This window comes from Saccopteryx bilineata, chromosome 5 (assembly GCF_036850765.1).
Source record: "Saccopteryx bilineata isolate mSacBil1 chromosome 5, mSacBil1_pri_phased_curated, whole genome shotgun sequence".
NCBI classification, from domain to species: domain Eukaryota; kingdom Metazoa; phylum Chordata; class Mammalia; order Chiroptera; family Emballonuridae; genus Saccopteryx; species Saccopteryx bilineata.
This window is the reverse complement of record NC_089494.1, coordinates 215,062,431-215,089,131: the sequence shown is the minus strand read 5'-3', so window position 1 is coordinate 215,089,131 and position 26,701 is coordinate 215,062,431. Positions and strand designations below refer to the sequence as shown.

The following is a 26,701-nucleotide window of genomic DNA, read 5'->3' as shown; positions in this document are numbered from 1 at the left end:
TTAATTTTTTTGGGAACCACCATGCTGTTTTCCATAGAGGTTGTGCCATTTCACATTTTGTGCACACACAAGATTCATTTCACAATTTAAAAAAATCATGTTCCCTGACTGAATTTAATGTCTTAGTTTCATATTCATAGAGTAAGTAAAGAGTAACAGGTAGGAATATTTCCATTTCTTTTCTTTGGCTTTTTTGACTTCCCAGTTCACCTACATCAGCCTACACTTATATCTACTCTCCTCTTTAGAGTAATAGATTTCAAGGCTAATCCCTCTATCTGTTCTGTGGATCAAGGACCTTGTTCTATAAATAATCTTTTCTTTTTCATTCTTTTCTTCTCTTCTTAAAGATTTTATTTATTGATTTTACGAGAAGTATCAACTCATATTTGTTTCATTCTAGTTGTTCATTGATTGGTTTTCATATGTGCCTTAACCCAGCAAGCCCAGGGTTTCAAGCCAGTGACCTCAGTACGCCAGGTCAACATTTTGTTCATTGTACCACCACAGGCCAGGATTTTCTTTTTTTATTTTTTAAGTGAGAGGAGGTAAGATGGAAAGAGACTCCCACATGCTACCCAATTGGGATCCACCCAGCAACCCCTGTCTGGGGCCAATGCTCGAATCAACCAAGCTATTTTCAGCACCTGAGGCCAATGCTTGAGCCAATCAAGCCACTGGCTGTGAGAGGGGAAAGAGGGAGGAAAGGAGAGGAAGGGAGAGGAGGGGAAGAGAAGCAGATGGTCACTTCTCATGTGTGCCCTGACTCAGGATCACACCGGGATGTCAGCATGCTGGGCCAACACTCTACCCACTGAGCCAACTGGCTAGGGCCTTGTTTGATTTTTTAATGTCTTCATTTCCTCTAGTCTTTTTCCTTTTTAAGCATATACATGTTTTATTTATTTATTTTTGGTCTTGCCTAGATTAAAAATGACATTTTTGGATCTTAAGACTTCCTCTATTGTTCTAATATCTTCCTTTCAAAGTGAAGTGATTTAAAGTATCAGTCTCTATTAAAGTTTCTGTACTCTTATAAATGGCTTTTCTTTCCACCAATGCATCTTCCCAACTTTACTGATAACAGCTGTTGAATTTGATGGGCTCTTTCCAGATAATAATGTGCTATTATATTAGCACATTAAAAGCATATATAACAGAGTTCTGTTACTCTGGTGCTTCTTATTTCACACTTTACCTGACCCATTGTGTTCATTCTCACGAATTTAACTACCACCCAGATGGCAATGGCTTTTTCTTTCTTTCTTTTTTCCTTTATATTTTTTGAGGGGCATTTCCATATGTATCTCCACCCAGAACTCTTTCTTGAGCTCAAGGTTTTTATTTTCAATGGTATACTGGACATATCTGCCTGAATATTTCACAGGTACCTCAAATTTAGTATACCCCAAACTGAACTTTCACCCTTCCAACCCTGTTCTTTCTCCTGTACACCCTTTCTCCAGTTGCTCAGGCAGAAATATGGGAATTAGCATTATATTTCTCCTTTTCTTTCTTTCTCACATCTAATCCATATCACTATCTTGTCTACTCAGCTGGTACTGTCTCACTGTCTCTTCATTCCTACTATGTCTTATCTGAATCCTTCCTTATCCTTCTCGCACAAAATATTTTAATAGATCACAGTGTTTCTAGCTCACTTGCCTTCAGTCTGTCTTCCACTCTGCATACACTGGATTTGGCAAGTAGACAATCATTAGTAATCTTGGTTAGAGTACTTTCAATAGACTGGTAGGGCAAAAGCCTGCAAGCAGTGAGTCAGAGAGTGAGTAAATTGAGAATGTGGAACTACGATGGTAAACTGTTGTTAGAAATTTGACCAGGAAGAGAAAAAGAAATAGAGTAAGCTATATTGAGAGAGAGATCTTATAATGTTTTCAGAATATGTGGAAAAGTCTATTAGATTGGAGTAGTTTGGAAAATATGGAAGAAAGTTCAAACTAATAGAAAGTTCAAATATCTGTGTAGATAGAGAGTGGATGTAGACTACAAGTAAGGGATTAGCTTTGAATAGTAGGAGAAACTTGTTTATCGTGAGCCTAGAAGATGAAGATAAGTACAAATGTAAATTTATTAGGTAAAAAAAAATTAGGGGTGTTCCTATGTGATCACTTTCATTTTTTTTCTAGTTAGTAGAAAAAAATGTCATAAGTTAAGGAATATCAGAGTGTGGTAAATACATTCAAACAATGTAATGAAAACTTGACATAACACAATGAGAGGTGCATTAAAGAATTCTACAGTGTGTTAAAGACCCAGCTGTGATTATAGAACACCAATTACAAGGCTACAAGATTTTTTCTAGCTGTGCTAAGGAGCTTGCATATAAAAGCAAATAAAGTATATAGATTGCTCAGTGGTTGGAGAGTATTAAGATGGGTGTGAGGGAATAACGGTTAAGTCATTGAAGGTGGTGTCAATAGAGTGGTTGAAATAATAAAACATGGGTTTTGAAATGCATAAGGTTGGAAAAGGGTGACGGACTGAGAAAAAATGGAGAGAAACAGGGATTTAAGCTTGGTCATGATTTCGAAGAATACATTTAGTGAAACAGTTGGAAAGCTGAGAATGTGTAATTAGAGATGATAGTTATGTACTGTAAGTACTCGTTTGCATGTTTTCTCACTCCTAGAGGTCAGGAATAGTGCTCTATTTCTTTTAACTTCCCTGAACCTAGCACAAGGTCTGGCACATAGTTAATAGGCAACAAATAATCATTATATAAAGAATTAATTAATAAAATAAGGATCTTCCTAGATTAATCACTGATGCTGCCTACCTAGATAACTACAGTGGTATTTTTGTTAGCTCCACGACACCTGCTTATAAATAGCATCAGGAGTGTTTGAAGCATATAAAGCAAAGGAAAGGCTGCTTAGTGTAGAATTCACAGTATAAGCTGTAAAGCTCAATTTGTTGGGTTTAAATCTCAGTCCTGCCACTTAATGCCTGTGTGAGTTTAGGCAAATGATTTGTTCTCTTGGTCTCAGTCTCTATATCTGAGAAGTAAGGTTTATAATAGCACAAACATACATCACAGAGCTGTCATACTTGAATAAATTAATATTTGTAAAGATTTTAAAACAGTGGCTGGCATAAGCAGATCCTATACAAGTGTTGTTAAATAAAATATTTAGGGTGTTGGAGCCACCCTCATTTAGGAAAGTTCCACAATTTGGTGTTGGACTCTGTTGAATGATTCTCAGTGAAAGAGAACCATTGGAACTGACGTCACCAACATTCCATTTCATCTCTTTATTGCTACTTCAAATTGAGTGTCTTCCCCATTTCCACTCACAATTTCTTATAAATAGTGAGGATGGTTTAGTACTTTAATGGGACTCATCAGAAAGCACTATAATTTTAATTAGCTACTTTGGTTATAAAATATACTTTAATAATTGCCAGTCCTTTGAGATCTTTGAACTGGTGAATTGGAAATTTAAAAAATATGAGAAAAAAATCTTGAAAATGAATAGGCAGGCTTACCTGGCAGGCGTCCACCTTTCCCTCCCGAAACCCAGCACACAACATTCCAGGTTTTATCACACCACTGTACATCTCTTCTTTGTTGCAGGTCTCATTATCTATAATCTTTACTACTCCTTTTTGGAGTATATTAGGACTTGTTCCTAAAGGAAGAAGAGATCATGCAATTTTTGCTAAAGTCAATATTAGTCTCTCTGGCTAGATTATTAGTATCTGACACTATATATAATTTCTAAACCTTCTAAATCAATGAAAAACATATATTTTAATGAAGCTTTTATTTGTCTCCTTTCTTAGTGACAAAGAAGTAATGTAATGAACACAGTAAGCTGTCGTTAAAAATTATCATATGGGGTGGAGCAAAAATAGGTTTTCATTGTTCATATGGAAAATAATACAATAATAAATAATAATACAGGCATAAACTCTGTGTTCTGTGTACTCACAACTGTAAACCTACCTTTGCTTCATCCTGTACTTTGAGATAGTATGTTCATCATATGTGATGGGATATTTTTACTTTTGAATTGATTTGGAATTTTGTGTTTATTACATGTATGCCTTAGAACACAAAATGAAAACTTCGTAATCTAAAAATATATATATTTTAAGATTATTTTTAGATTTCTGTGTTTTATCATAATTCTGAATCTTAAAATTAATATTAGGTTCATTTTCTTCTACTTTTAAAAGCATTTATGAATATAACTAACCACTAAATCTTTACATTATTAGGGTCACCAAGATGCATGTGTTTCTTTTTTTTTTTTTTTTTTTTTGTATTTTTCTGAAGCTGGAAACGGGGAGAGACAGTCAGACAGACTCCCACATGCGCCCGACCAGGATCTGCCCGACCAGGATCCACCTGGCACGCCCACCAGGGGCAACGCTCTGCCCACCAGGGGCGATGCTCTGCCCCTCCGGGGCATCGCTCTGCCACGACCAGAGCCACTCCAGCGCCTGGGGCAGAGGCCAAGGAGCCATCCCCAGCACCCGGGCCATCTTTGCTCCAATAGAGCCTTGGCTGCGGGAGGGGAAGAGAGAGACAGAGAGGAAGGAGGGGGGAGGATGGAGAAGCAAATGGGCGCTTCTCCTATGTGCCCTGGCTGGGAATCGAACCCGGGTCCCCCTCACGCCAGCCGACGCTCTACCGCTGAGCCAACCGGCCAGGGCAAGATGCATGTGTTTCAATGGTCTTTGATTAGGTATCGCCTTATCATAAAGGGCTATTTATTTCACCCCATCAAAAATGCCTAGTCTTCTGTAGTCCTTATTTTTTCTATGGTACTTACCTGCACAAAACAGGCTGAATGATCTACTTATTGATTATATTTCATGATTATTCTATATTTGCTTAATTAATTTATTAATATATACAAATCACCTAGGATAGTGCTTCTAACAAAAGTGGTAATCAACATAAATGTTTATTGAGTCAATTAATTAATGAAATGGAGAAAAATGAATTACTTATTCAAGTAATACATTTCAGTAAAGATTGCCATTGTTAAGAGAAATTATGGTAAACAGCTCTATGAAATTGTAGTTTCTGTATCAATATTGTAAAATTTTCAACCTACTGCAAATTATCTTTTTAAAAAGGATCCAGATCCTGAGTGGTAGTGGTGCAGTGGATAGAGTGTCAACCTGGGATGCTGAGATCTCAGGTTTGAAACTCTGAGGTCATTGGCTTGAGCTCAAGCTCACCAGCTTGAGTGCAGGGTCACCGGCTTGAGCATGGGATCACCAACATGATCCTATAGTTGCTGGCTTAAGCAAAGGGTCACTGGCTCAGCTTGAGCCCCCCCCCCTCAAAGCACATATGAGAAGCAATCAATGAACAACTAAAGTGATGCAACTATGAGTTGATGCTTCTCATTTCTCTCCCTTCTTGTCTGTCTCTCTCCCTCCAACTCTTTGTCTCTCTCTCTCTCTTAAAAAAAAATGATCCAGAGAAAATATTTCTCAGGTTTACCTGTGATTCTGGGTACTGGTTTTTAACTCCCAAAACTTAAACTATGTAATGGAGGAAGGTTAGGAACTTACCATCAGACTTTAATGTTCCCCATCCAGTGACCACTGCCTCTGAATTGGGTGGAAATGTGTAAGTAGCTTCTGGAAGACATACTCTTCGAATGTTGCTTGTATATAATACTGGTGAAGACAGTTTCACAACAGCAATGTCATTATCATGTTCAGGGTAATGGTAGTCTTCATGAATTATAATATTCTTGATAGGTCGCCGCATTAGTGGATCACTTAAAAGAAGTCCAAAACTAACATTCCATTCTTTGGGATCATTTCCTCTAAAGAAAATAGATTAAGTTATTAAAAGTTGGAGCTATAGGGATTAATATCATATGCTTTTTAAAACAATTACATATTTTTATAAGTACATATATCATACAAATTTATATGTATAAGAAAAAATAAAAATTGTAACATAGGGCCCTGGCCGGTTGGCTCAGTGGTAGAGCATTGGCCTGGTGTGCGGAAGTCCCGGGTTTGATTCCCAGCCAGGGCACACAGGAGAAGCACCCATCTGCTTCTCCACCCCTCCCCCTCTCCCTCCTCTCTGTCTCTCTCTTCCCCTCCTGCAGCCGAGGCTCCGTTGGAGCAAAGATGGCCCGGGCGCTGGGGATGGCTCCAAGGCCTCTGCCTCAGGCGCTAGAATGGCTCTGGTTGCAACAGAGCGACAGCCCGAATGGGCAGAGCATCACCCCCTGGTGGGCATGCTGGGTGGATCCCGGTCGGGCGCATGTGGGAGTCTGTCTCACTGCCTCCCCGTTTCCAGCTTCAGAAAAATACAAAAAAAAAAAAATTGTAATATAGATAGATTTTGAATAACTCAATAAACTGTATTTTAAAAGATAATCCATGAAAACTACATTTTATTCTTGTTTTGTCCAGAAAAGGCTCAAGGTGACTTAGAAAGATAACAATGACAACACAAGATAAAAAGATGAAATAAAAAGTATGCAAGGATATTGGACAATGTAAACACAGAAATTAAGGAAATATCTAAATCCTCTTTTATAATTTTTAAAAGCAGGAGTAGTCAACCTCTTGATACCTACCACCCACTTTTGTATCTCTGTTAGTAGTAAAATTTTCTAACTGCCCACCGGTTCCACAGTAATGGTGATTTATAAAGTAGGGAAGTAATTTTACTTTATAAAATTTTTAAAGCAGAGTTACAGAAAGTTAAAGAATATAATAATAATTACTTACCAAGTACCTTATATCAGATTTTTGCTAAGTTTGGCAGAATAAATCTTTATAAAACAACTTACTATAGTTAAATCTATCTTTTTATTTATACTTTGGTTGCTCTGCTACTGCCCACTATGAAAACTGGAATGCCCACTAGTGGGCAGTAGGGACCAGGTTGACTACCACTGATTAAAAGTATAAAAAGGAATATATTTCTCATTTTTACCATTATTTGTTAATCAAGAGTTTATATGTTAAATGCTAAAACATAGTGCTCTGGAACATTTTAAAATTCTCAAGTTTGAGAGGGGTTTTTGTTTAAAAATAAAACCAATAGGCCTGACCTGTGGTGGCGCAGTGGATAAAGCGTCGACCTGGAAATGCTGAGGTCGCCGGTTCGAAACCCTGGGCTTGCCTGGTCAAGGCACATATGGGAGTTGATGCTTCCAGCTCCTCCCCCCTTCTCTCTCTCTGTCTCTCTCTCCTCTCTCTCCCTCTCTCTCCTCTCTAAAAATGAATTAAAAATAAATAAAAATAAAACCAATAAATGCCATAAAAATTCAATAGAAATTATTGAAATAAACCAGCAAACAAAAGGGCAAAAAACCTTTTAGGAAATAAAAGCAAACTTTTGGTGAAATAATATATCCTTTAAACTTAATTATTTCAAATAGGGCTATAATATATATATACATATGGGAGGATGCAGGATGAATTTAAATATGTATATAATATAATTTATATATACATATGTGAGGATGCAGGATGAATTAAATAAGACCAAACATAATAATGATGAAAAAAAAAAGACATGTTCAAATTTGGATTTAAAGTTTCTTTATAAAAGAAATTAAGTGACTCTAGCTTAGTAATTCTCAACTGAGGGTTATTTTATCCTCCAGGACACATTTGGTAATGTCTGGAGACATTTTTGCTTGTCAATCCTGGGGGAATGCTATTGGCATTTGGTTGGTAGAGGCCAGGAATGCTGCAAAATATCTTCTAATGAACAGTACAGCTCCCCCACAACAATGAATTGTTTTGTTTAAAATGTCAATAATGCCACTGCTGACAAATATGCATTAGCCTGAATAATCTATTTTTTTAATGACAATTCATTGAGTAATTTTAAGGCTATACTGCACAATACTGAACAATTGGAGGTGTAGTTGTGTGGCCATATTCTAGAAAAATTACATATGTATCAAACTTTTAGGTACTTGAGTGCTTTGAAGGCTTTATATGGTCCAGAGCTTACCTTATGAAACAGTGAGCAGCAGTGACAAGCCAGCTGTTACTAATCAGAGTGGCCCCACATCGGTGGATACTGTTCCGTTGAAGGCTAGCTTGCCAGGGCCATTCCCCTGGCTCAGCATCCATGCCCCCAGCTACCTTGTGGCCAGAGGGAGTTATTGTACGACGTCCACAACCTGCGCAAAATAGAGTTCATTAGCATATCATAATATTAATATTGCTTGTGCATGCATTGCTACAGTAAACATATTTCCCATAATACATTTTCTTGTTAATTATTAATTGAGGAAAAACTCAGACAGTCTTGGAGAAGTTGGAATTTACTACTGACATGAGATTTCCTGAGCATTCAAAATAAATTGACATCTGCCTCTTCCTCCCTCATCCTCATCACTCACACATGTTTCTGTGTCTGTGTGGCCTTGTCTGTTAAGAGGTAGGTGAAATTAAATATTTGAAGTTGGAAGATAATAATTGTACCACCAGTTACAAAGCTGCATAGGGAAATATGTGCTTTTTAATTTTTTTAGAAAATTGTTTGAAGTAATGATTGCTCTGAAGCATTCATATGAAAGTGTGAGTGAATGTGATTGAATGAGATATTTATGAGAGACAGAGCAGACAGAAATGTGTTCATACTTGAGTTATAATGCACAATATCTGGATAAAAGGAATAGCGTACGAAGGTAGTCAACCCTCTCTTAAAGTTACATACATCTCCTATGCAGAACTGCTTTCATGTCAGTTTAGATTTAGAGGAACTGCTAGATTCTCCAGTCTTTAAAGCAAATCTGTAGTAATAGTATGACTTCATTATCATCTGTCTGACTCTCTCTCTCTATGATTTGTTTGACTATCTCATGTTACTGCAAATAAAACACAGAGCTTATACCTTAATAGTTTATGGTATCTTTCACTAAATATTGTCAGCCTCATTAATAAATATTTTAGGAAGACAGGAACCATATCTTTAAAAAATATATATCTCCAGAAGCTTCCCCAGAGAATCTATTACATAAAAGGAGTTCAACAAATGAAATGAAGTTTGTAGCAGTGAAGTCTATATAGTCTATTAACGCATGAGGTATCTTGAAATAAAAATGATATTTGACTGCAAAACTCTTTCCTGTAATATATTATGTTCCTAAGCATTTAGAAAATATAAAATACTTGCCATAATCAATGCAGTGGACATAGATTAAAGTAGTGGCTGTTTAATCAAGGACACTTTTGCACACCATCTTCCATCCCCAGGAGAAATTTTGCAATATCAATTGAGAGATGGTATTGGTATCTATTGGGTAGAGACCAGGGATGCTGCTAAAATGGATTGTCCCTGAAACAAAGAATTATCTGGCCCAAAATGTCAATAGTGTTAAAGCTGAGGAATTTGTATCAAGAATGAGATTTAAATTAATTGGAAAGGTTAGATGGTCAATTGTTTTATAGAGATGTTGTTAATTATATGTGACAAGATGTATCAAAATATTATTTCTTGAGGGTGGAAAGGAATTAGACACAGAGTGTAGGGGGACAGACTTTAAAGGGCCTTCACTAGCCCTCTGAATTCCTCAAATTTGTATATTACTTCTGATTCTAGATTGTTCTCTTTGATGTCACCCAAACATTAGTTGTTAAGACATCCTCTATAAAAATCACTTAGCTGAAACAGAGCTTTTGTGATTGGTACTTTCGATGGGAGAGCTTGCATCTTGACTCATTGAATGTAACTCCCTTTTCTTTTCCTCTTTCTTTCCACTCCCTAATTACAGCCCTTACAGAGGATAAAACAAACAATCCAGAACCCAAAGGTATAATAGTGCCTCCCTATCCTCCCTTCTGTTTGGCCAACTCCTAAAGGAAGTTGGCTTTTACTCAACTTCCTTCAGAGGAATATAAAAACAAAGATGCTTCTTTGTAAACTAGAAGAACCTCCCCTGTGTGACTCCAACTTCCCTGTCTGCTCTTATTCAGAATTTTAATCTAATTTATAATTATGCACCAACTGCCATTCTGAGTTCTCTATTAAGCTTTCATTTGCTACCTCTGTAGCATTTACCTTGTTATTACCTTGCTGAAATCTTACACGGCACCTTGTAGCTTTTGTTATGTCAAGAGAGGTCATATGGTAAATTTCAAGGGTTTTGGAATATAATGACAATTCTCTGGCTGATACTTTCAGAATCTTCAGAGAACTTATGAGTTTCTTACAGCTTCCTCACCTTTCTTTTACTTCATCACCTATTGCTACACTTGAAATACTTTATGTGATGTACACGAACTCTCTTTTCTCTTTAACCCTATTTAGTTTTGTTTGACTACCTCTCCCTTGTCCCCTTTTACTTAAAGGTACAATCAAAATCTCAGACAAGTAAAGTCAAATTCAGAATACTGATCTGGAAGTTTATTTAGTGTTCTAGCTGGGGAATAGATAAATTGGCTGATGTCTTGCCTGACCAGGCAGTGGCACAGTGGATAGAGGTTGACCTGGCATACTGAAGACCCAGGTCTGAAACCCCAGGTTTGCCGGCTTGAGTGCAGGCTCGCCAGCTTGAGTGCAGGATTACTGGTTTGAGTGTGGGATCATAGACATGACCCCATGGTCACTAGCTTGAGTCCAAAGGTCACTGGCTTGAAACCCAAGGTCACTGGCTTGAACTCAAGGTCACTGGCTTAAGCAAGGGGTCACTGGCTCAGCACCTTCCACCCCCACCCTAGTCAAGGAACTTATGAGAAAGTATTTGTTGGGCAGATAAAATGTATTATGCTCACTTTGTTAAAGATAACAGGAGGAGGCTGTCACCCAGGTGATATTAATGTGTGTTTGGGTGGGCTAAAGGCAGGCAGAATCCTTTAGCCTGGGGCTTGGTTTTGGGATTAAGCCTTTCCTACCCTTTTTGATGTAGGGCGGTACAATCCTATCATGCCTCAGAGGCTGACTTTGTATTAGAGACTTCCCTGTTTTGTATATTGGATTAAGGGTTTGGATTTCTACACTATAAAATGGGGACGGAATGAGAGTCTGGGCTCTTTTGGTTCCTGAGGTTAGCATGAGAGAGCAGAGAGAATAGAGCCAGCAGCGGGAGGAGGCCACGTGGAGAAGGCCAGGAAAAGCAGCCAAGATGGCGGAGTACTGAGTGAGATGCCAGTTTGTACAGAGTTTGTATCTGGGATAAGGAAGGAAATGGGGAACTGAGGAGAATAAGGCTGTTGAGCTAGAAACCTTTGATTCTAGGAAACTCGGATAAATCAGTAGCTTTGTGAGCACTGAATGTGACTGGGTTTTGGAGCCCAGTGTGTATTTTTACTTGCCCGCCGGGTGCAAGCTAGATTAAAGACTATGGCCCACCAGTTTTTGGCTCCATGGTTTCTTTACCGACTGTCCGAATCCAATGCGAACCTGCATAGGCCAGAAGGCTGCTGTGATAGTGGCCCTGGCCCTGCCTGCTGGCTTTACAGTATTCAATGAACAACTAGTGCTGCAATGAAGAATTGTTGCTTCTCATCTCTCTTTCCTCTCTGAACTTCTGTCTGTCCCTCTCACTAAATTTAAAAAAAATTAGCTGATTTCTTTCTTACCACTGGTTTTATTGACTATCTCTCCTCTTCCAACCTGACAATTGTAGATACTGATTGAATCAGTACTAAAGTTTTATTTGGAGTAAGGGATTTAAGATGTCTTATTAAGTTGCTTGAGGATTGTTTAGTCAAGATAGATCAGAGAGAAAAGTAATCTATTACAGATTTCTGTTCAAGTTTTGCCTAGGTTGCTCAGAAATAATTATGCTGGACTGAAGAAGGATAGTAAGAGCCACCAGGGTCAGTGTCACATGGCTCTGGAGGGAGATTCCTCTAATCTAGCTGCCTCAGTCAATGACACTCCCCAGTTAAGAGCAGCGCTTCTTCTGACAGTCTGTATCAGGTTGTAGCAACCCTGGGAATCACATTGTCCAGAGCAGCTACTGGGAGAGTGGAAGCAGAAAGCCTTGGGCAGCAAGGGAACTGCCTGCATGTAAGACCGCTAATTCTCAGCACACTAAGGTTGTCTTATAGGATCAGAATTTCATAGTGAGTTCCTAAACCTGAAGTTTTCATAGGCAGAATAGAAAATCAAACAGCTGTAACATCTATTGACTGTTTATTATGAGCCACATACTTTTTTTAAAAGCATAAATTAGACATTTTTATTTAGAAAAACTATATTTTCAGAACCATATAATTTAGGGGAAAAGAGCAGTTTTGTTTTATGTATTTCAAGTCTGTCTTGATAAAAGAGGAATGAATTCTTGTTTCTGCTTCTTGTTTCAATATATTGTGATATGTTGTTTTGGTCAAACTATATAAGGAAAATCTGGCCTCACACAGATACACAGGAAAAGGGAGCAGTATTTTAATTGTAGTAAGTAGTGTACTTGAGCTGCATTCTTTTCTCTTCACAGCAACTTGAAACTGAAGGCTTGAGGGGTTAAGTAATGTGTACAAATTCATCTAGTAGTAAATGCAGACCTGGGGCTCAAGACTGAAGTGTAGCTGATTTTAAATTTTAAGTTCTTTTTTTAAAAAAAGAATTTATTCATTGATTTCACAGAGCAAAGCAAGAACAAGAAGGATCAACTCATAGTTGCTTCACTTTAGTTGTTCATTGCTTGCTTGTTGTATGTACCTTGAATGGTCAAGCTCAGGGTTTCAAACCAGCAACCTCAGGGTTCCAAGTCGAGGCTCTATCGACTGTACCACCACAGGCCAGCCCAAGTTCTAAGTTCTTATCATCTCTGCTTATCTCTAGATCCCTTCTGCCATTATGTCATGTGATAAATCCATGATATCAGTTATTTTAAGGCCAACCTATAGTCACATTTGTACACATTTCTAAAAGTAGGCTTCCCATTACACCTTTGTGAATACCAGATGGACTCTCAAATAGAGGTCTTTTTGCCACCCAAGGAATCTTAATTCATTAGAAAATAAGTCTTTGGTGATGCACTTACAGGTATGGAGGAGATTTTCTGCTGTCGGCATTTCTAGGTCTAAAAGTCAAAGGAAAAGAAAATGAATATTTACCTTTATAAACACATTAGTTTAATATTAATTAATATTTATTATTTTGCTGTTTGAAATTCATTTTTATGTAGGCATAATAACTTATTCAACCTTCACTTTATAATTTCTATGTTTATAGATTAACATAGAGAATAATAAAATCTTAGTATTCATTTATCTGTTTCTAAAAAACTCTCAAGTTCCCCATAATAAGTAATTTTGGTATATTTTGATCTTCTTAAAATTAATACTTTTTGTGTGATGTTTCAATTATTTAGAACATTTAATTAAGTATGCCATTTATTTTCCATTCATTTTGGATAATAAACATATTTTTTTTACTTTAGTAATAAGGCAGACTTTAACATTGTCTATTTATTTCTAGCATGTAGGGAATATTACAGCATGAGATTTACTCCTGGCGATTCTGTAAATTTATCTGCAAAAGTCCACAACCCTGCAAAATCATAAACCTGTTCAACTTATGAAGGAGCTGTGAGAGGAGAGGATGAACAAATGAAACATGATAACATCCAAATTTAGATGCAGAAAACTGAGTCCACTAGCTATTTATGTTGGAGGAAAGCCAAAGCACCTAGTGACTTTCTGTTCCCATCCTGAGGAAGTGAAGGTCGAGACCAACCATACATGACTGAAGGCAGTCGAGTCCAGGGAAGGCCCAAGGACGTGGATGCTTGGCCCTGTTGGAGCTTTCTTCAGGTCAGGAATCAGACAGCAGATGGTGTGGTGTTATGTCTCAGAAAGGGCTAGAGAAATCTAATCAGTTTTGCAAAACTAAATAATAATATTGTACACTATCTTCTGTTTGTTAGTTTCTACTCATGGTGTCATGTTTCTGATTAGTAAGTTGGATAACTGATCTCTCTAAGGCACCTTAATCTTGGAAAGGTTGAGGTCCTCCACTTGCAGTATTGTTGCTGCCTCATACTTTTTTGGCTCTTCTTCATGAAACCCTGAATACTAACAACAATTTCTACTTAAGAGTTTTTCTCTTTAAAAAAGAATCTAGTGCCTCTATAAATTAAGTACTATAAATGTCAGTGTAGGTTCATTTTATCATGCTCTTGGGTTTCAATAAATTATGTAGGGAGTATCCAGTTACATATGCATATGCCAATTATAGTTCCATACTCTTACATCAGGTTGAACAACAAACCAGGAAAACAAAAGAATCCTTTGCTGAAAAGTCAACCTGTCTGAACAAAAAGTCAGGAGTAATTCAGCAGGTAGATGAACTATGAGTAGATATATGCCACACCTACTCAATAGGAAGGTAGCATATTTTCATCTAATCCTTTGTAACTGCCTTCCAAAAGCTATTTTTGTTCAACATGGTACATTTAGAGTTTAATTTTGAGCTTTTTGTTGTTGGTAAAATATATCAAACCATATAAAGATTTTGAGAAATGAACTGGTTTAATAGAAAGATGTTAATTCCTATACCTTAAAAACAAATTATTTAGAAATCCTTCTATGTTTGCAGAACTTTCTTCTTTATTTGAGGTTTTCTTTATTGGTACATGACCTGCTAAAATAAAGAAATGTTCCTGACTTATAATTTACTTTTAATAGTGGTATTATCCCAGAGCTTAATAGAATAACTATCATTTGGGTAGGTGGAAGACAGGTAGGTACAATGAATGGGGAAGTTATTAAACTGTCACTCCTTTGAGCTGAGTCACTGTGTTTCCTTCCTTTTAAGTCCCTTGGCTTACACTTGAAGGCTGGAACACTTCCGAATTTACTTCTGAATCAAGGAGTCAATGCTGTAACAGAAGACACTCTGTTTGCAAAGTTCTGTTTAAAGGATGTGACAAAAACCAAAAGATAGCATGGCCCCTGCCAAAAAAAAGACTCCATCAATGAATAAGACAAAGCAATTTTAGAACACAGCCCAGACAACGTGCATTGCTCTTCTCCCATGGGCCAGGAATTGATATGGCCCCTGGCTTCAATGAACGTGGGGTATAATGGACAAGATATACAACTAAGTAGGCAATTTAACATTATGTGATAAGTATTATGGCAGATGTATGTGTAGGAAATTAGATGCACCAAGAAAGGTGATAGAAGAATAGACACAGTTAGCTGATGACAAAATTAATCAAGAAATTAATTTTACTGGGAATATCTTTAGAGTTTAATTTTGAGCTTTTTGTTGTTAGTAAAATATATCAAACCACATAAAGTTTTTGGTAAATAAACTGGTCTAATTTGACTGGGAAAGTGTTAATTCCTATATTTTAAGAACTAATTATTTATTGGGGAAATTAAATATACTTCACTGATTGTTAAATATTAGATTAGAAAAAAATGCTTAAATGCTCCCTAAATGGGTTTTAGCTCTGTAACTGTTTTATATTTAGAATCTTTCTGGGGTTAGGAAGATAGAAATGCAACTTTGGTGCACTGGAAAGAAGGAGAACTCTCTAAAAGTCTGATGTCCAGTGAATATTTTATTCCTTGAAATAAGAAGTCTGAAACATAATAATAAACTAAGCTGTGTAATTCTAAAGTATAAGAAAGAGCTTCACAGTAGCAGTAGATAGATTTGTAATATAAATTTTACATATACTGTGGATTTTAACTCAGGTGAATATATTACTTTTATGAGTCCAAATGCTAAATTAGTTAATTATTCTTAATTTTCAGATAGTTTCCTTAGGGTTCTAGCATTAAAAATATAGAAAAGATCAGCTTAATTCCCTTGTAGGACATATTTTATGGGATATTTTAAAATGTTCATTAGGTAGATTTCTGACAACTTCAAAACTGTAAACATAGATGTATTTACTAAACAAGGTAATGATGATAAAATTGTTTTAAGACACAGAAGTAATAATTTTACACCATGGAAATTCATTTATAAGATTTTCATAAAAAAACCCAAACACTATCTAAAATGGAGAACAAGATTGGGAATTCAGTCAAGAAGTGTCAAGGAAAGGAAATGATATAGAGAGCATATGGTCCAGGACTCATCCTGGGTATGTGGATTTAAATTGGCAGGACAAATTAAGAACTCTGAATAAAAGATTATATTCAGTGGAATAAAACAGATCTGGTCTATTAATAGCTTGTCTATTTTGGTAATGAGTCTCCAAGACTTTTTGTGTGCTTAGAACTGAGTCACTCCAGATGGATCTAAACTAGTAGCTCAGGCAATTAACTAAATTTGCCCACTGTATGAAGTATTTGAGTATTAATAATTTTAAATGAATGCCTGACCATCAAAAATAACTACTGTCAAATTATAATGATTTTCCCTTTCATGCAGGTTAGAAAATAAAATGATTAGCTTGGAAAGACCATTCTTAGTTCACGGATGCTTTTGTGGATATGTGTCTTGTGTGCCCTATTGATAGTGAGAGTTTTTTAATACAATGACTATAATGTTAAACATTTTCTAATACATCAATAATATGTAATTCAATCTCTCACTTAAGGTTGCATTTGAAAAATACTTAAGGAAATATTATTTTAAACACATTTTTGGCTTTATTGAAAGATACTTTGAAATACCAACAGAAATAGTGTTCCATATACTCAAGAGGCGAGACAACAGAATCAGGAAATAGGGTATTTGAAGAGCCAAAAGATATGTATTAAAAAAATCAACTCCCTAAAGCTTATATAATCAAATAAGAAGGCCAATACATGCTTATTTAAAGGTTACTTGTTTCTCTAATTTTTTATATACATTATTATAAAATATTTAGAATTAATTTGAAGAAGGTAGAAGATAGAGAAAACAGAGGTGACAGCAAGAACTTTGCTTGACAGTGAAGTATGAGACGGAATTTAAACATAAAGAACAAATATGAAAGCTCAAAACCCCAAATACTAGGGTCATTTGGTGAAGACACCAAAAACCCTACATTTCCCTAAATGCCCTGAGGGCACTACAATAGCCACTATATATTGATGGATGTCCACAGTCAGGAAAGTAGTTGGTAAGTTTGAGAAAGATTTTGTAAAAATATAATTTTAAAGATAATTTTTATATTTTATGAAAAAGATTAAATATAAACTATTCAGAAAATTTGCCTATTTAAAAGGAGTTATTACAATTAATTGTCAATGACCAATGTCTTATACTAGTACTAGTAACATTTTGCTAATAAAACAGGTTTACAGAGTGGAAGGTTGGTTCTCGGTTAAGAAAGACAATCTGGGCAATAATATGCTTTAAAAAATGTCCCCTAGGATCTATCAAAGAATGATTGGTTAGTCAATTGCTAACGCATGGTCCAAAGAAAGCCATGCACTGTCTGAGGAGCAAGCCATAGGAGGAAGGTGTACGCTCTTAATCACTCATATGTCAGTGTTGGCCAGCTGTTCACAAATGATTGTCGGCCAGAATTTTATTCTTCTTGTAAAATTCTTAACCATAGGTCAGGAGAATCATCTGTGCATGACGTTCTATGTTATTATTCTTTCTATTACTTCCATAATTTGAGTTTTTACTTTATAATTTAACATTATTATTTAAAATACTTCATACTTATACAATAGATGGTTAAATATACCAGTACACACAGGCATTTTTAAGAAAATGGTTATAATTATTTAAAAGAAATTATAGTCATACCCTTAAATATGCCATTAAAGCTATGGGCTTTCTATTTTAGAAGATGTTTCATTTAGAACACTCATTTTAGTTTGTGAGTTCTTAAAATTTTTTTTAATTTATTTATTGAGTTTTAGAGAGAGAGGATAAAAGAGAGACACACAGAAAGAAAAATATTGACTTGTTTTTCCACTTATTTATACTGTCATTGGCTGACTCTTGTATGTGACCTGACTGGGTATTGAATCCTCAACCTTGGCCTGTCAGGACGATGCTTTAACCAACTAAGCTACCTTGCCAGGGCTAAGTTATTTATTTACCTTTATTAAGAATGACTTGGATTATTCCTTTCCGAGCTTCCAGAAGACAGCCTCCAAGTGGGCATCTTTGCAACTCACTTGTTTGGTGATATATCACTTGCGTAGTTTAATTTTTTCTTTCCTTTTTTTTTTTTTTTTTGCATTAAAGTTTTAGTTACATAAACATCAAGTTTCGTATGTATGTTTTGGTTTAATTTTTAAGCTATAAAATAATGAAATCGGCCCTGGCCGGTTGGCTCAGTGGTAGAGCGTCGGCCTGGTGTGCAGGAGTTCCGGGTTCGATTCCCAGCCAGGGCACACAGGAGAAGCGCCCATTTGCTTCTCCATCCCTCCCCCTCTCCTTCCTCTCTGTCTCTCTCTTCCCCTCCCGCAGCCAAGGCTCCATTGGAGCAAAGTTTGCCCGGGTGCTGAGGATGGCTCTGTGGCCTCTGCCCCAGGCGCTAGAGTGGGTCTGGTCGCGACAGAGCGACGCCCCGAATAGGCAGGGCATCGGCCCCTGGTGGGCGTGCGGGGTGGATCCTGTCAGGCACATGCGGGAGTCTGTCTGACTGCCTCCGCGTTTCCAACTTCAGAAAAATACAAAAAAAAAAAAAAATAAATAAAATAATGAAATCATGAAAGCAGTCATATTTTTAAATTAAAAAATTGTGTTAGGCCCTGGCCGGGTAGCTCAGTGGTAGAGTGTTGGCCTGGCGTGTGGGGTACCCGGGTTTGATTCCCAGCCAGGGCACATAGGAGAAGCGCCCATTTGCTTCTCCACCCCCGCCTTCCTTCCTCTCTGTCTCTCTCTTCTCCTCCTGCAGCCAAGGCTCCATTGGAGCAAAGATGGCCTGGACGCTCAGGATGGCTCCTTGGCCTCTGCCCCAGGTGCTAGAGTGGCTCTGGTCAGGGCAGAGCAACTCCCCGGAGGGGCAGAGCATCGCCCCCTGGTGGGCGTGCCGGGTGGATCCCGGTCGGGCGCATGCGGGAGTCTGTCTGACTGTCTCTCCCCGTTTCCAGCTTCAGAAAAATACAAAAAAAAAAAAAAATTGTGTTAACTAATTTAAAATATCGGTATTATCTCTATTTTAAAGGACTGTGATATTATTTAAGCATATGTGAATATAAATTTGGGAGTATTGAAATGCATAAATTGTTTCCCCATTGACATCAGTGGTATTAGGTTGAGAAATCCCTTTTTGAGAAAATTTTCAGGAAAATTCTTTTATGGGCAGGGAAAACTACCATCAATGGTTTTTCTAGGTTTATGCTAAGCAGTCAATTTGAAAATCTTTTAATCTAATGAATTTAGAAATGATAGAGAAAACACTGATTTCTCACTGATTGCTAATACCTTGGAATGGAGTAGCATTGTCATTTTTTGTGGAATTCAGGAATAAGTAGAAGATTTAACTACACATTATGTTCATGGGTCTTAATAAGTGAAGTGCTCTTTAAATCTTAAACCTGGGGTGAAAATGACTATTAGTAGCATCCATGTGGCACACTTGCCATCAGCCCTGCTCAATCAGGATTCTGGAAGATAATTAAGCTTTAAAGCTCTAGGGGACTTTTATTTTTATTTTTGTGACAGGGACAGATAGAGACAGACAGACAGGAAGGGAGAGAGATGAGAAGCATCAGTTCTTTGTGTGGCACCTTAGTTGTTCATTGATTACTTTCTCATATGTGCCTTGACCGGGGGACTACAGCAGACTGAGTGACTTCTTGCTGGAGCCATAGACCTTGGCCCCAAGCTGGTGAGCCTTGCTCAAACCAGATGAGCCCGCACTCAAGCTGGTGACCTTGGGGTTTCGAACCTGGGTAATCTGCGTCCCAGTCCGATGCTCTATCCACTGTGCCACTGCCTGGTCAGGCAGGGGGGACTTTTATTTTTATGAAATAAATGAACTTCTCTTATGCATCTGGCATAATACTAATTACTATATGTTTCACCCCTGAAAGAACTAAAAATAGTCATACATACTATTTTCTTTAGGGATTATTTTTTTTGTGGAAACTCAGTTGAGAAAAGCTGTATTTATATAGCCTATACTCTACTTTTTTGATTTTCAGTTGCAGCTTTGATATTATGGAATTTATTAAATCACCCAAACACTATTAACTGCCACATGCCAGGCTCTGTGCTAGGCTCTAAAAATAAAATGATGAGCAAAAATGGACATGACCTCTGCTCTCAGGGAGACTATGATCTGATGGAAGAGACAGTCAGTAATCAAATAATCAACTTGGTGAATATATAATTAAAACCTGAGAAAATGCTCTGAAGGAAAAATTGGGCTTCTCTGAGAGCTGTGTCAAAGGAATATAACTTCCACTGGAATTCTTGGCCAAGAATGGTGACAACGGCAAAGAGGCCAGTGGCCTGAAAAACATAGGGCTTTGGATGTGTTGTTGACAAAAGCCAGTTTTTAGCTGTTCTCATGTAGCAACTTGTAGTCACTGTTTGATTTTATTAACTGATAATAGCATTAGGTCCAATGCACATCACACTGTGTATACTGGGTAAGCTTAAAATCTATTTGTGAAATAATGATACTATTTGTGCCTTTTGTCTCATATACAATAACTCAGTGAGTTTAAATGAAGGGTATTTGCTGAGAGGAACAGTACTCTTTTTCTCTTTGAAGTCCCCACAGTGCCTACCAAAGTGTTTTTTAAAAATACCTCATAATTTTTAAATTTTTAAATTGATTTTGGAAAGAGAGAGTTATCAATTTGTTGTTCAATTATTTATTCATTCATTGGTAGGTTTTCATATGTTCCCTGATCAGGAATTGAACCCGCAACCTTGGCATATGGGGACAATGCTCTAACCAACTGAGCTACCCAGCCATAATTTTTATTAAAATTAATATTTTATAATATTTTATTTTACCTTATTTTAGCAATATTTAAGTTAGATAGATATAGATTTATGTCCTTTCTTCATTGATTTCAAACTGAGGACAGAGTGTAAAAGATTTGGATTTAGAAGGAGTGACTATATATTTGGAAACAGAGGCATATTTTTTTTTCCAGTAAGAACTTCAAATCTGCAGCTAAATTAGATTTTTAGTGCAGCTCTCAGTTTTAAACTGATTCATAAAACAGTGTAGAGAATGAAAAGAATGCTGAGAATCCTGAGACATGGCAATGTTCAAGTCCTGGATTGCTTGTCATTTACTTTATTATGAATCACTAGTTCACTGAATCTTCTTTACCTATTAAAAGACAATCAGACCAGCCTGACCAGGTAGGTGGTGGTGCAGTGGATAGAGTGTCAGACTGGGACATGGAGGACTCCAGTTTGAAACCCCGAGATTGCCGGCTTGAGCGCAGGCTCATCTGGCTTGAGTGGGATCATAGACATGACCTTGTGGTCGCTGGCTTGAGCCCAAAGATTGCTGGCTTGAAACCCAAGGTCGCTAGCTTGAGCAAGGGGTCACTCGCTCTGCAGTAGCTGCCTCCCCCTCTCTGTCAAGGCACATATAAGAAAGCAATCAACAAACAACTAAGGAAACTAAGAAGCCGCAACAAAGAATTGATGCTTCTCATCTCTCTCCCTTCCTGTCTGTCTGTCTCTCTCTGTCTCTGTCACAAAAATAAAAAAGAAAGAAAAAGAAAAAGTAAACCAGACCAGAGATCTCTAGGTCTTGTTCTTTTCTAAGCTCTTTCAAATGTCCACCATGCAATAACTAATGCATTTTTATGGATTTGATCTGGAACAAAACCCAGTAACCTATTTTCTTAATTTTTTTTAGTTTATTGATTTTAAAGAGAAAGGAAGGGAGAGAGAAAGAAAGATTGATTTGTTTTTCCACCTTTTTTTTTTTTTTTGACAGAGACAGAGAGAAAGAGTCAGAGAGAGGGACAGGCAGACAGGAAGGGAGAGAGATGAGAAGCATCAATTTTTTGTTACAAGCCCTTAGTTTTCAGTGAATACTTCCTCATGTGTACCTTGACCAGGGGGCTACAGCAGAGTGAGTGACCCTTTGCTCAAGCCAGTGACCTTAGGCTCAAGCCAGTGACCTCAGGCTTCAAGCCAGCAACCTTTGGGCACAAGCCAGCGATCATGGGGTCATGTCTATGATCCCACGCTCAAGCCAGCGACCTTAGGTTCAAGCTGGTGAGCCTCTGCTCAAGCTGGATGAGCCTTCACTCAAGCCGGTGACCTTGGGGCTTTGAACCTGGGTCCTCTGCATACCAGTCTGACACTCTATCCACTGTGCCATCGCCTGGTCAGGCTGTTGTTCCATTTATTCGTGCATTTATTGGTTGATTCTTATATGTGTCCTGACTGGGGATGGAGATCAAACTAGCAAACTTGGTATAACGGAACGACACTCTAGTCAACTGAGCTACTTGGCCAGGGTACCAGTAATCTATTTTCTACATTTCTGATCTTGCCACTGATCTGGGATAAATAACATGCATGGCTATTATAGAGAATATAAATTCTAAGTGAAAATCCTATGAAATTTTGCTTTTCAGTCATGATGATCCATAGCAATTTTTAAAAAAATCAAACAATATCCCTTTATGATACTCATTTTAGTATCATTTAGTATGTGCATCAGAAAAGAAAACAATGGCCAGAGCAATCAGACAAGACAAAGAAATAAAAGGCATCCATATCGGAAAAGAAGAAGTAAAGCTATCACTTTTTGCTGATGATATGATCCTATACATCGAAAACCCGAAGGACTCCACAAAAAGATTATTAGAAACAATAAACCAATACAGTAAGGTCGCAGGATACAAAATTAACATACAAAAGTCCATAGCCTTTCTATATGCCAACAATGAAATATTAGAAAACGAACTCAAAAAAATAATCCCCTTCACGATTGCAACAAAAAAAATAAAATACCTAGGAATAAACATAACAAAGAACGTAAAGGACCTATATAATGAAAATTACAAAGCATTGTTAAGGGAAATCGAAAAAGATACAATGAGATGGAAAAATATTCCTTGTTCTTGGATAGGAAGAATAAATATAATCAAAATGGCCATATTACCCAAAGCAATATACAAATTTAATGCAATTCCCATCAAAATCCCTATGAGATTTTTTAAAGAAATGGAACAAAAAATCATCAGATTTATATGGAACTATAAAAAACCCTGAATAGCCAAAACAATCCTAAGGAAAAAGAATGAAGCTGGGGGCACTACAATACCTGACTTTAAACTATATTATAGGGCCACGATAATCAAAACAGCATGGTATTGGCAAAAAAATAGACACTCAGACCAATGGAACAGAATAGAAAGCCCAGAAATAAAACCACATATATATGGTCAAATCTTTGATAAAGGGGCCAACAACACACAATGGAGAAAAGAAAGCCTCTTCAACAAATGGTGTTGGGAAAACTGGAAAGCCACATGCAAAAGAATGAAACTCGACTACAGCCTGTCCCCGTGTACTAAAATTAATTCAAAATGGATCAAAGACCTAAATATAAGACCTGAAACAATAAAGTACATAGAAGAAGACATAGGTACTAAAATCATGGACCTGGGTTTTAAAGAACATTTTATGAACTTGACTCCAATGGCAAGAGAAGTGAAGGCAAAGATAAATGAATGGGACTACATCAGAATTAAAAGTTTTTGCTCAGCAAGAGAAACTGATATCAAAATAAACAGACAGCCAACTATATGGGAACTGATATTTTCAAACGACAGCTCAGATAAGGGCCTAATATCCAAAATTTACAAAGAACTCATAAAACTCAACAACAAACAAACAAGCAATCCCATAAAAAAATGGGAAGAGGACATGAACAGACACTTCTCCCAGGAAGAGATACAAATGGCCAACAGATATATGAAAAGATGCTCAGCTTCATTAGTTATTAGAGAAATGCAAATCAAAACTACAATGAGATACCACCTCACTCCTGTTAGATTAGCTATTATCAACAAGACGGGTAATAGCAAATGTTGGAGAGGCTGTGGAGAAAAAGGAACCCTCATTCACTGTTGGTGGGACTGTAAAGTAGTACAACCATTATGGAGGAAAGTATGGTGGTTCCTCAAAAAACTGCAAATAGAACTACCTTATGACCCAGCAATCCCTCTACTGGGTATATACCCCAAAACCTCAGAAACATTGATACGTGAAGACACATGTAGCCCCATGTTCATTGCAGCACTGTTCACAGTGGCCAAGACATGGAAACAACCAAAAAGCCCTTCAATAGAAGACTGGATAAAGAAGATGTGGCACATATACACTATGGAATACTACTCAGCCATAAGAAATGATGACATCAGATCATTTACAGCAAAATGGTGGGATCTTGATAACATTATAAGGAGTGAAATAAGCAAATCAGAAAAAAACAAGAACTACATGATTCCATACATTGGTGGAACATAAAAATGAGACTAAGAGACATGGACAAGAGTGTGGTGGTTACCAAAGGTGGGGGGGAGGGAGGACATGGGAGGGAGGGAGGGAGAGAGTTAGGGGGAGGGGGAGGGGCACAGAGAACTAGATGGAGGGTGACGGAGGACAATCTGACTTTGGGCGAGGGGTTTGCAACATAATTTGATGACAAAATAACCTAGACATGTTTTCTTTGAATATATGTACCCTGATTTATTAATGTCATCCCATTACCATTAATAAAAATTTATAAAAAAAAAAAGAAAAGAAAACAAATTTAATATTAATATAGTAAAAAATAACTAATAAAGTAATGTTTTATCCAAATGGTTTTAGCCATTGTCAGTATTCAGTCAATATTTATTCAATAAATGAGTAAATAAATTAAGCTAATAATAGATGATTTAAAATTTTTTCTGGTAATGACTTGATATTATAACTGAATTATATAAAGTCATTTTCTGGAGTAGGTATAATTATTAAGTACTGAAATGTTAATGGACATTTTAGTTGATTGACTTTTTATTTCTACAAAAGCACTAATTTTTATCCTGTGGTTTAACTACCATTAATTTTCTTTATTCCTAAGGCTTGTAAAATCTTTTTAAATGTGCTATTGCAGTGAATATTTAAGTATATAATTATCAGAAGAACAATCATGATTACTGGGAAAATATTCTTCTATAAAGTTACATATACAAAACAATTATCTTGTTTATTATTTATTAAGTGCTCATTGCACTAAGAGCTTTAGATGTATGTGTTCATTCTTTTTTTTCAGGATAAACAGTATAAAATAGATGAACCACAGTCTTCTTTTTTTTTTTTTTCCTTTTTGTATTTTTCTGAAGCTGGAAATAGTGAGGCAGTCAGACAGACTCCCGCATACACCCGACCGGGATCCACCCGGCATGTCCACCAGAGGGCGACGCTCTGCCCATCTGGGGCATTGCTCTGCTGCAACCAGAGCCATTCTAGCACCTGAGGCAGAGGCCACAGAGCCATCCTCAGCGCCCGGGGAAACTTTGCTCCAGTGGATCCTTGGCTGCGGGAGGGGAAGAGAGAGACAGAGAGGAAGGAGAGGGGGAGGAGGGGAGAAGCAGATGGGCGCTTTTCCTGTGTGCCCTGGCCGGGAATTGAACCCTGGATTCCTGCATGCCAGGCTGATGCTCTACCACTGAGCCAACCGGTCAGGGCCCACAGTCTTCTTTTTAAAGATGAAAAAGTAAGGCTTTATGAGATAAAATGATTTGTTCGTGTTGGGAGTTTAGGGCTGGGGATGTGGAGTTGCTCCTACTGCACTAGTGCTTTGGGATATCATTCTTTAGAAATGCCTCCTGTTCCTGCTCGCTCACCCATAGCACAGCTTGAGTGCAAGGACAGGGATATTAATGAAAATATCAGATTATATCTACCTATCATCTTTCTATCTCTATATAGAAACATATGAGTTTCAAATCTATAATCCATATGATACATATTTTGAGTGCTTCTTTTTCTCTAGATAAAAACTGAACAGTTAATGATACTTATCCTCCTGTACTAGTCTTGTTATTTTTAAATCTGTTAGGTCTTTTAAATACAACAATCATATGAAATATTTATTTTTATTATCATCATTCCCATGATAAGATGGTTAGACTGAAACACAGAAATGTTAAGTAATTTTTCCAAAGTCACACAGCTAATAAGTAGAGGACTTGGGATTTAAATCTCATACCAGGACCCATGACCTTAACCACTATTTTAAACCTTCTCTCTCTAGGCATAATAATATAGAACCAGTACTGCTATATTCAACCACTTGTTGTAACTAATATCACTGGCCAATGTAGGAATTTGTGACTTTTACCCTATGTTAAGCAGCTTGTATAAAAATGAAACCAACAACCTTGCCATATTCGGAAGAAGGCTCTAAATAACTGAACTAACCAGCCAACATATGAAGGTCAGGCTATTCAATAAGATGCTGTGACAGCAACCTTAACTACCTAAATAAGCTTTTCATAGATTCCTATGAAGATTCACACTCCTTTTCAGTAAGAGCTATCGTGAATATGAGCTTTTTGTCAATTTATTTTATTATGGTTTTGGAGGACTGGATCAGATGGATGCTGAGCTTGATCTTGTATCTGTGAACCCCCAGTGAGTTTCAGGAGCGCGAGGGAGTTTCTAAGTAACAGGTAGAGGCTAAGACAATACCAAAGGTCACTCCATACTTAAATGTACTACACTTAACAGTCATTGCACTTCATAAAGTTGTAGGATGGCATTGTAATAGACAAAACTACAGAGAAAAATAATAAATCTGGAAAGAACATCCAGAAAGTCTGTTATTCTGGTATCTGACATAATGTTCTTAAAGTTTGGAGAAAAACTATAAATATAATG

The 26,701-nt window shown here is 37.1% G+C and overlaps 1 protein-coding gene across 1 annotated transcript in view; it reads right to left on the bottom strand.

Annotated features, from left to right (window-relative positions):
- Positions 1-26,701, bottom strand: part of LOC136306644 (transmembrane protease serine 11C-like) — a 72,869-nt gene that overhangs the window by 2,055 nt on the left and 44,113 nt on the right. Inside the window, exons 6-9 of the mRNA XM_066233091.1 lie at positions 12,966-13,004; positions 7,982-8,153; positions 5,557-5,816; positions 3,511-3,653 (exon numbers count right to left, since the gene is read on the bottom strand). Coding sequence (XP_066089188.1) covers positions 3,511-3,653; positions 5,557-5,816; positions 7,982-8,153; positions 12,966-13,004 — 614 coding nt within the window. The remainder of the gene's footprint in view (positions 1-3,510; positions 3,654-5,556; positions 5,817-7,981; positions 8,154-12,965; positions 13,005-26,701) is intronic.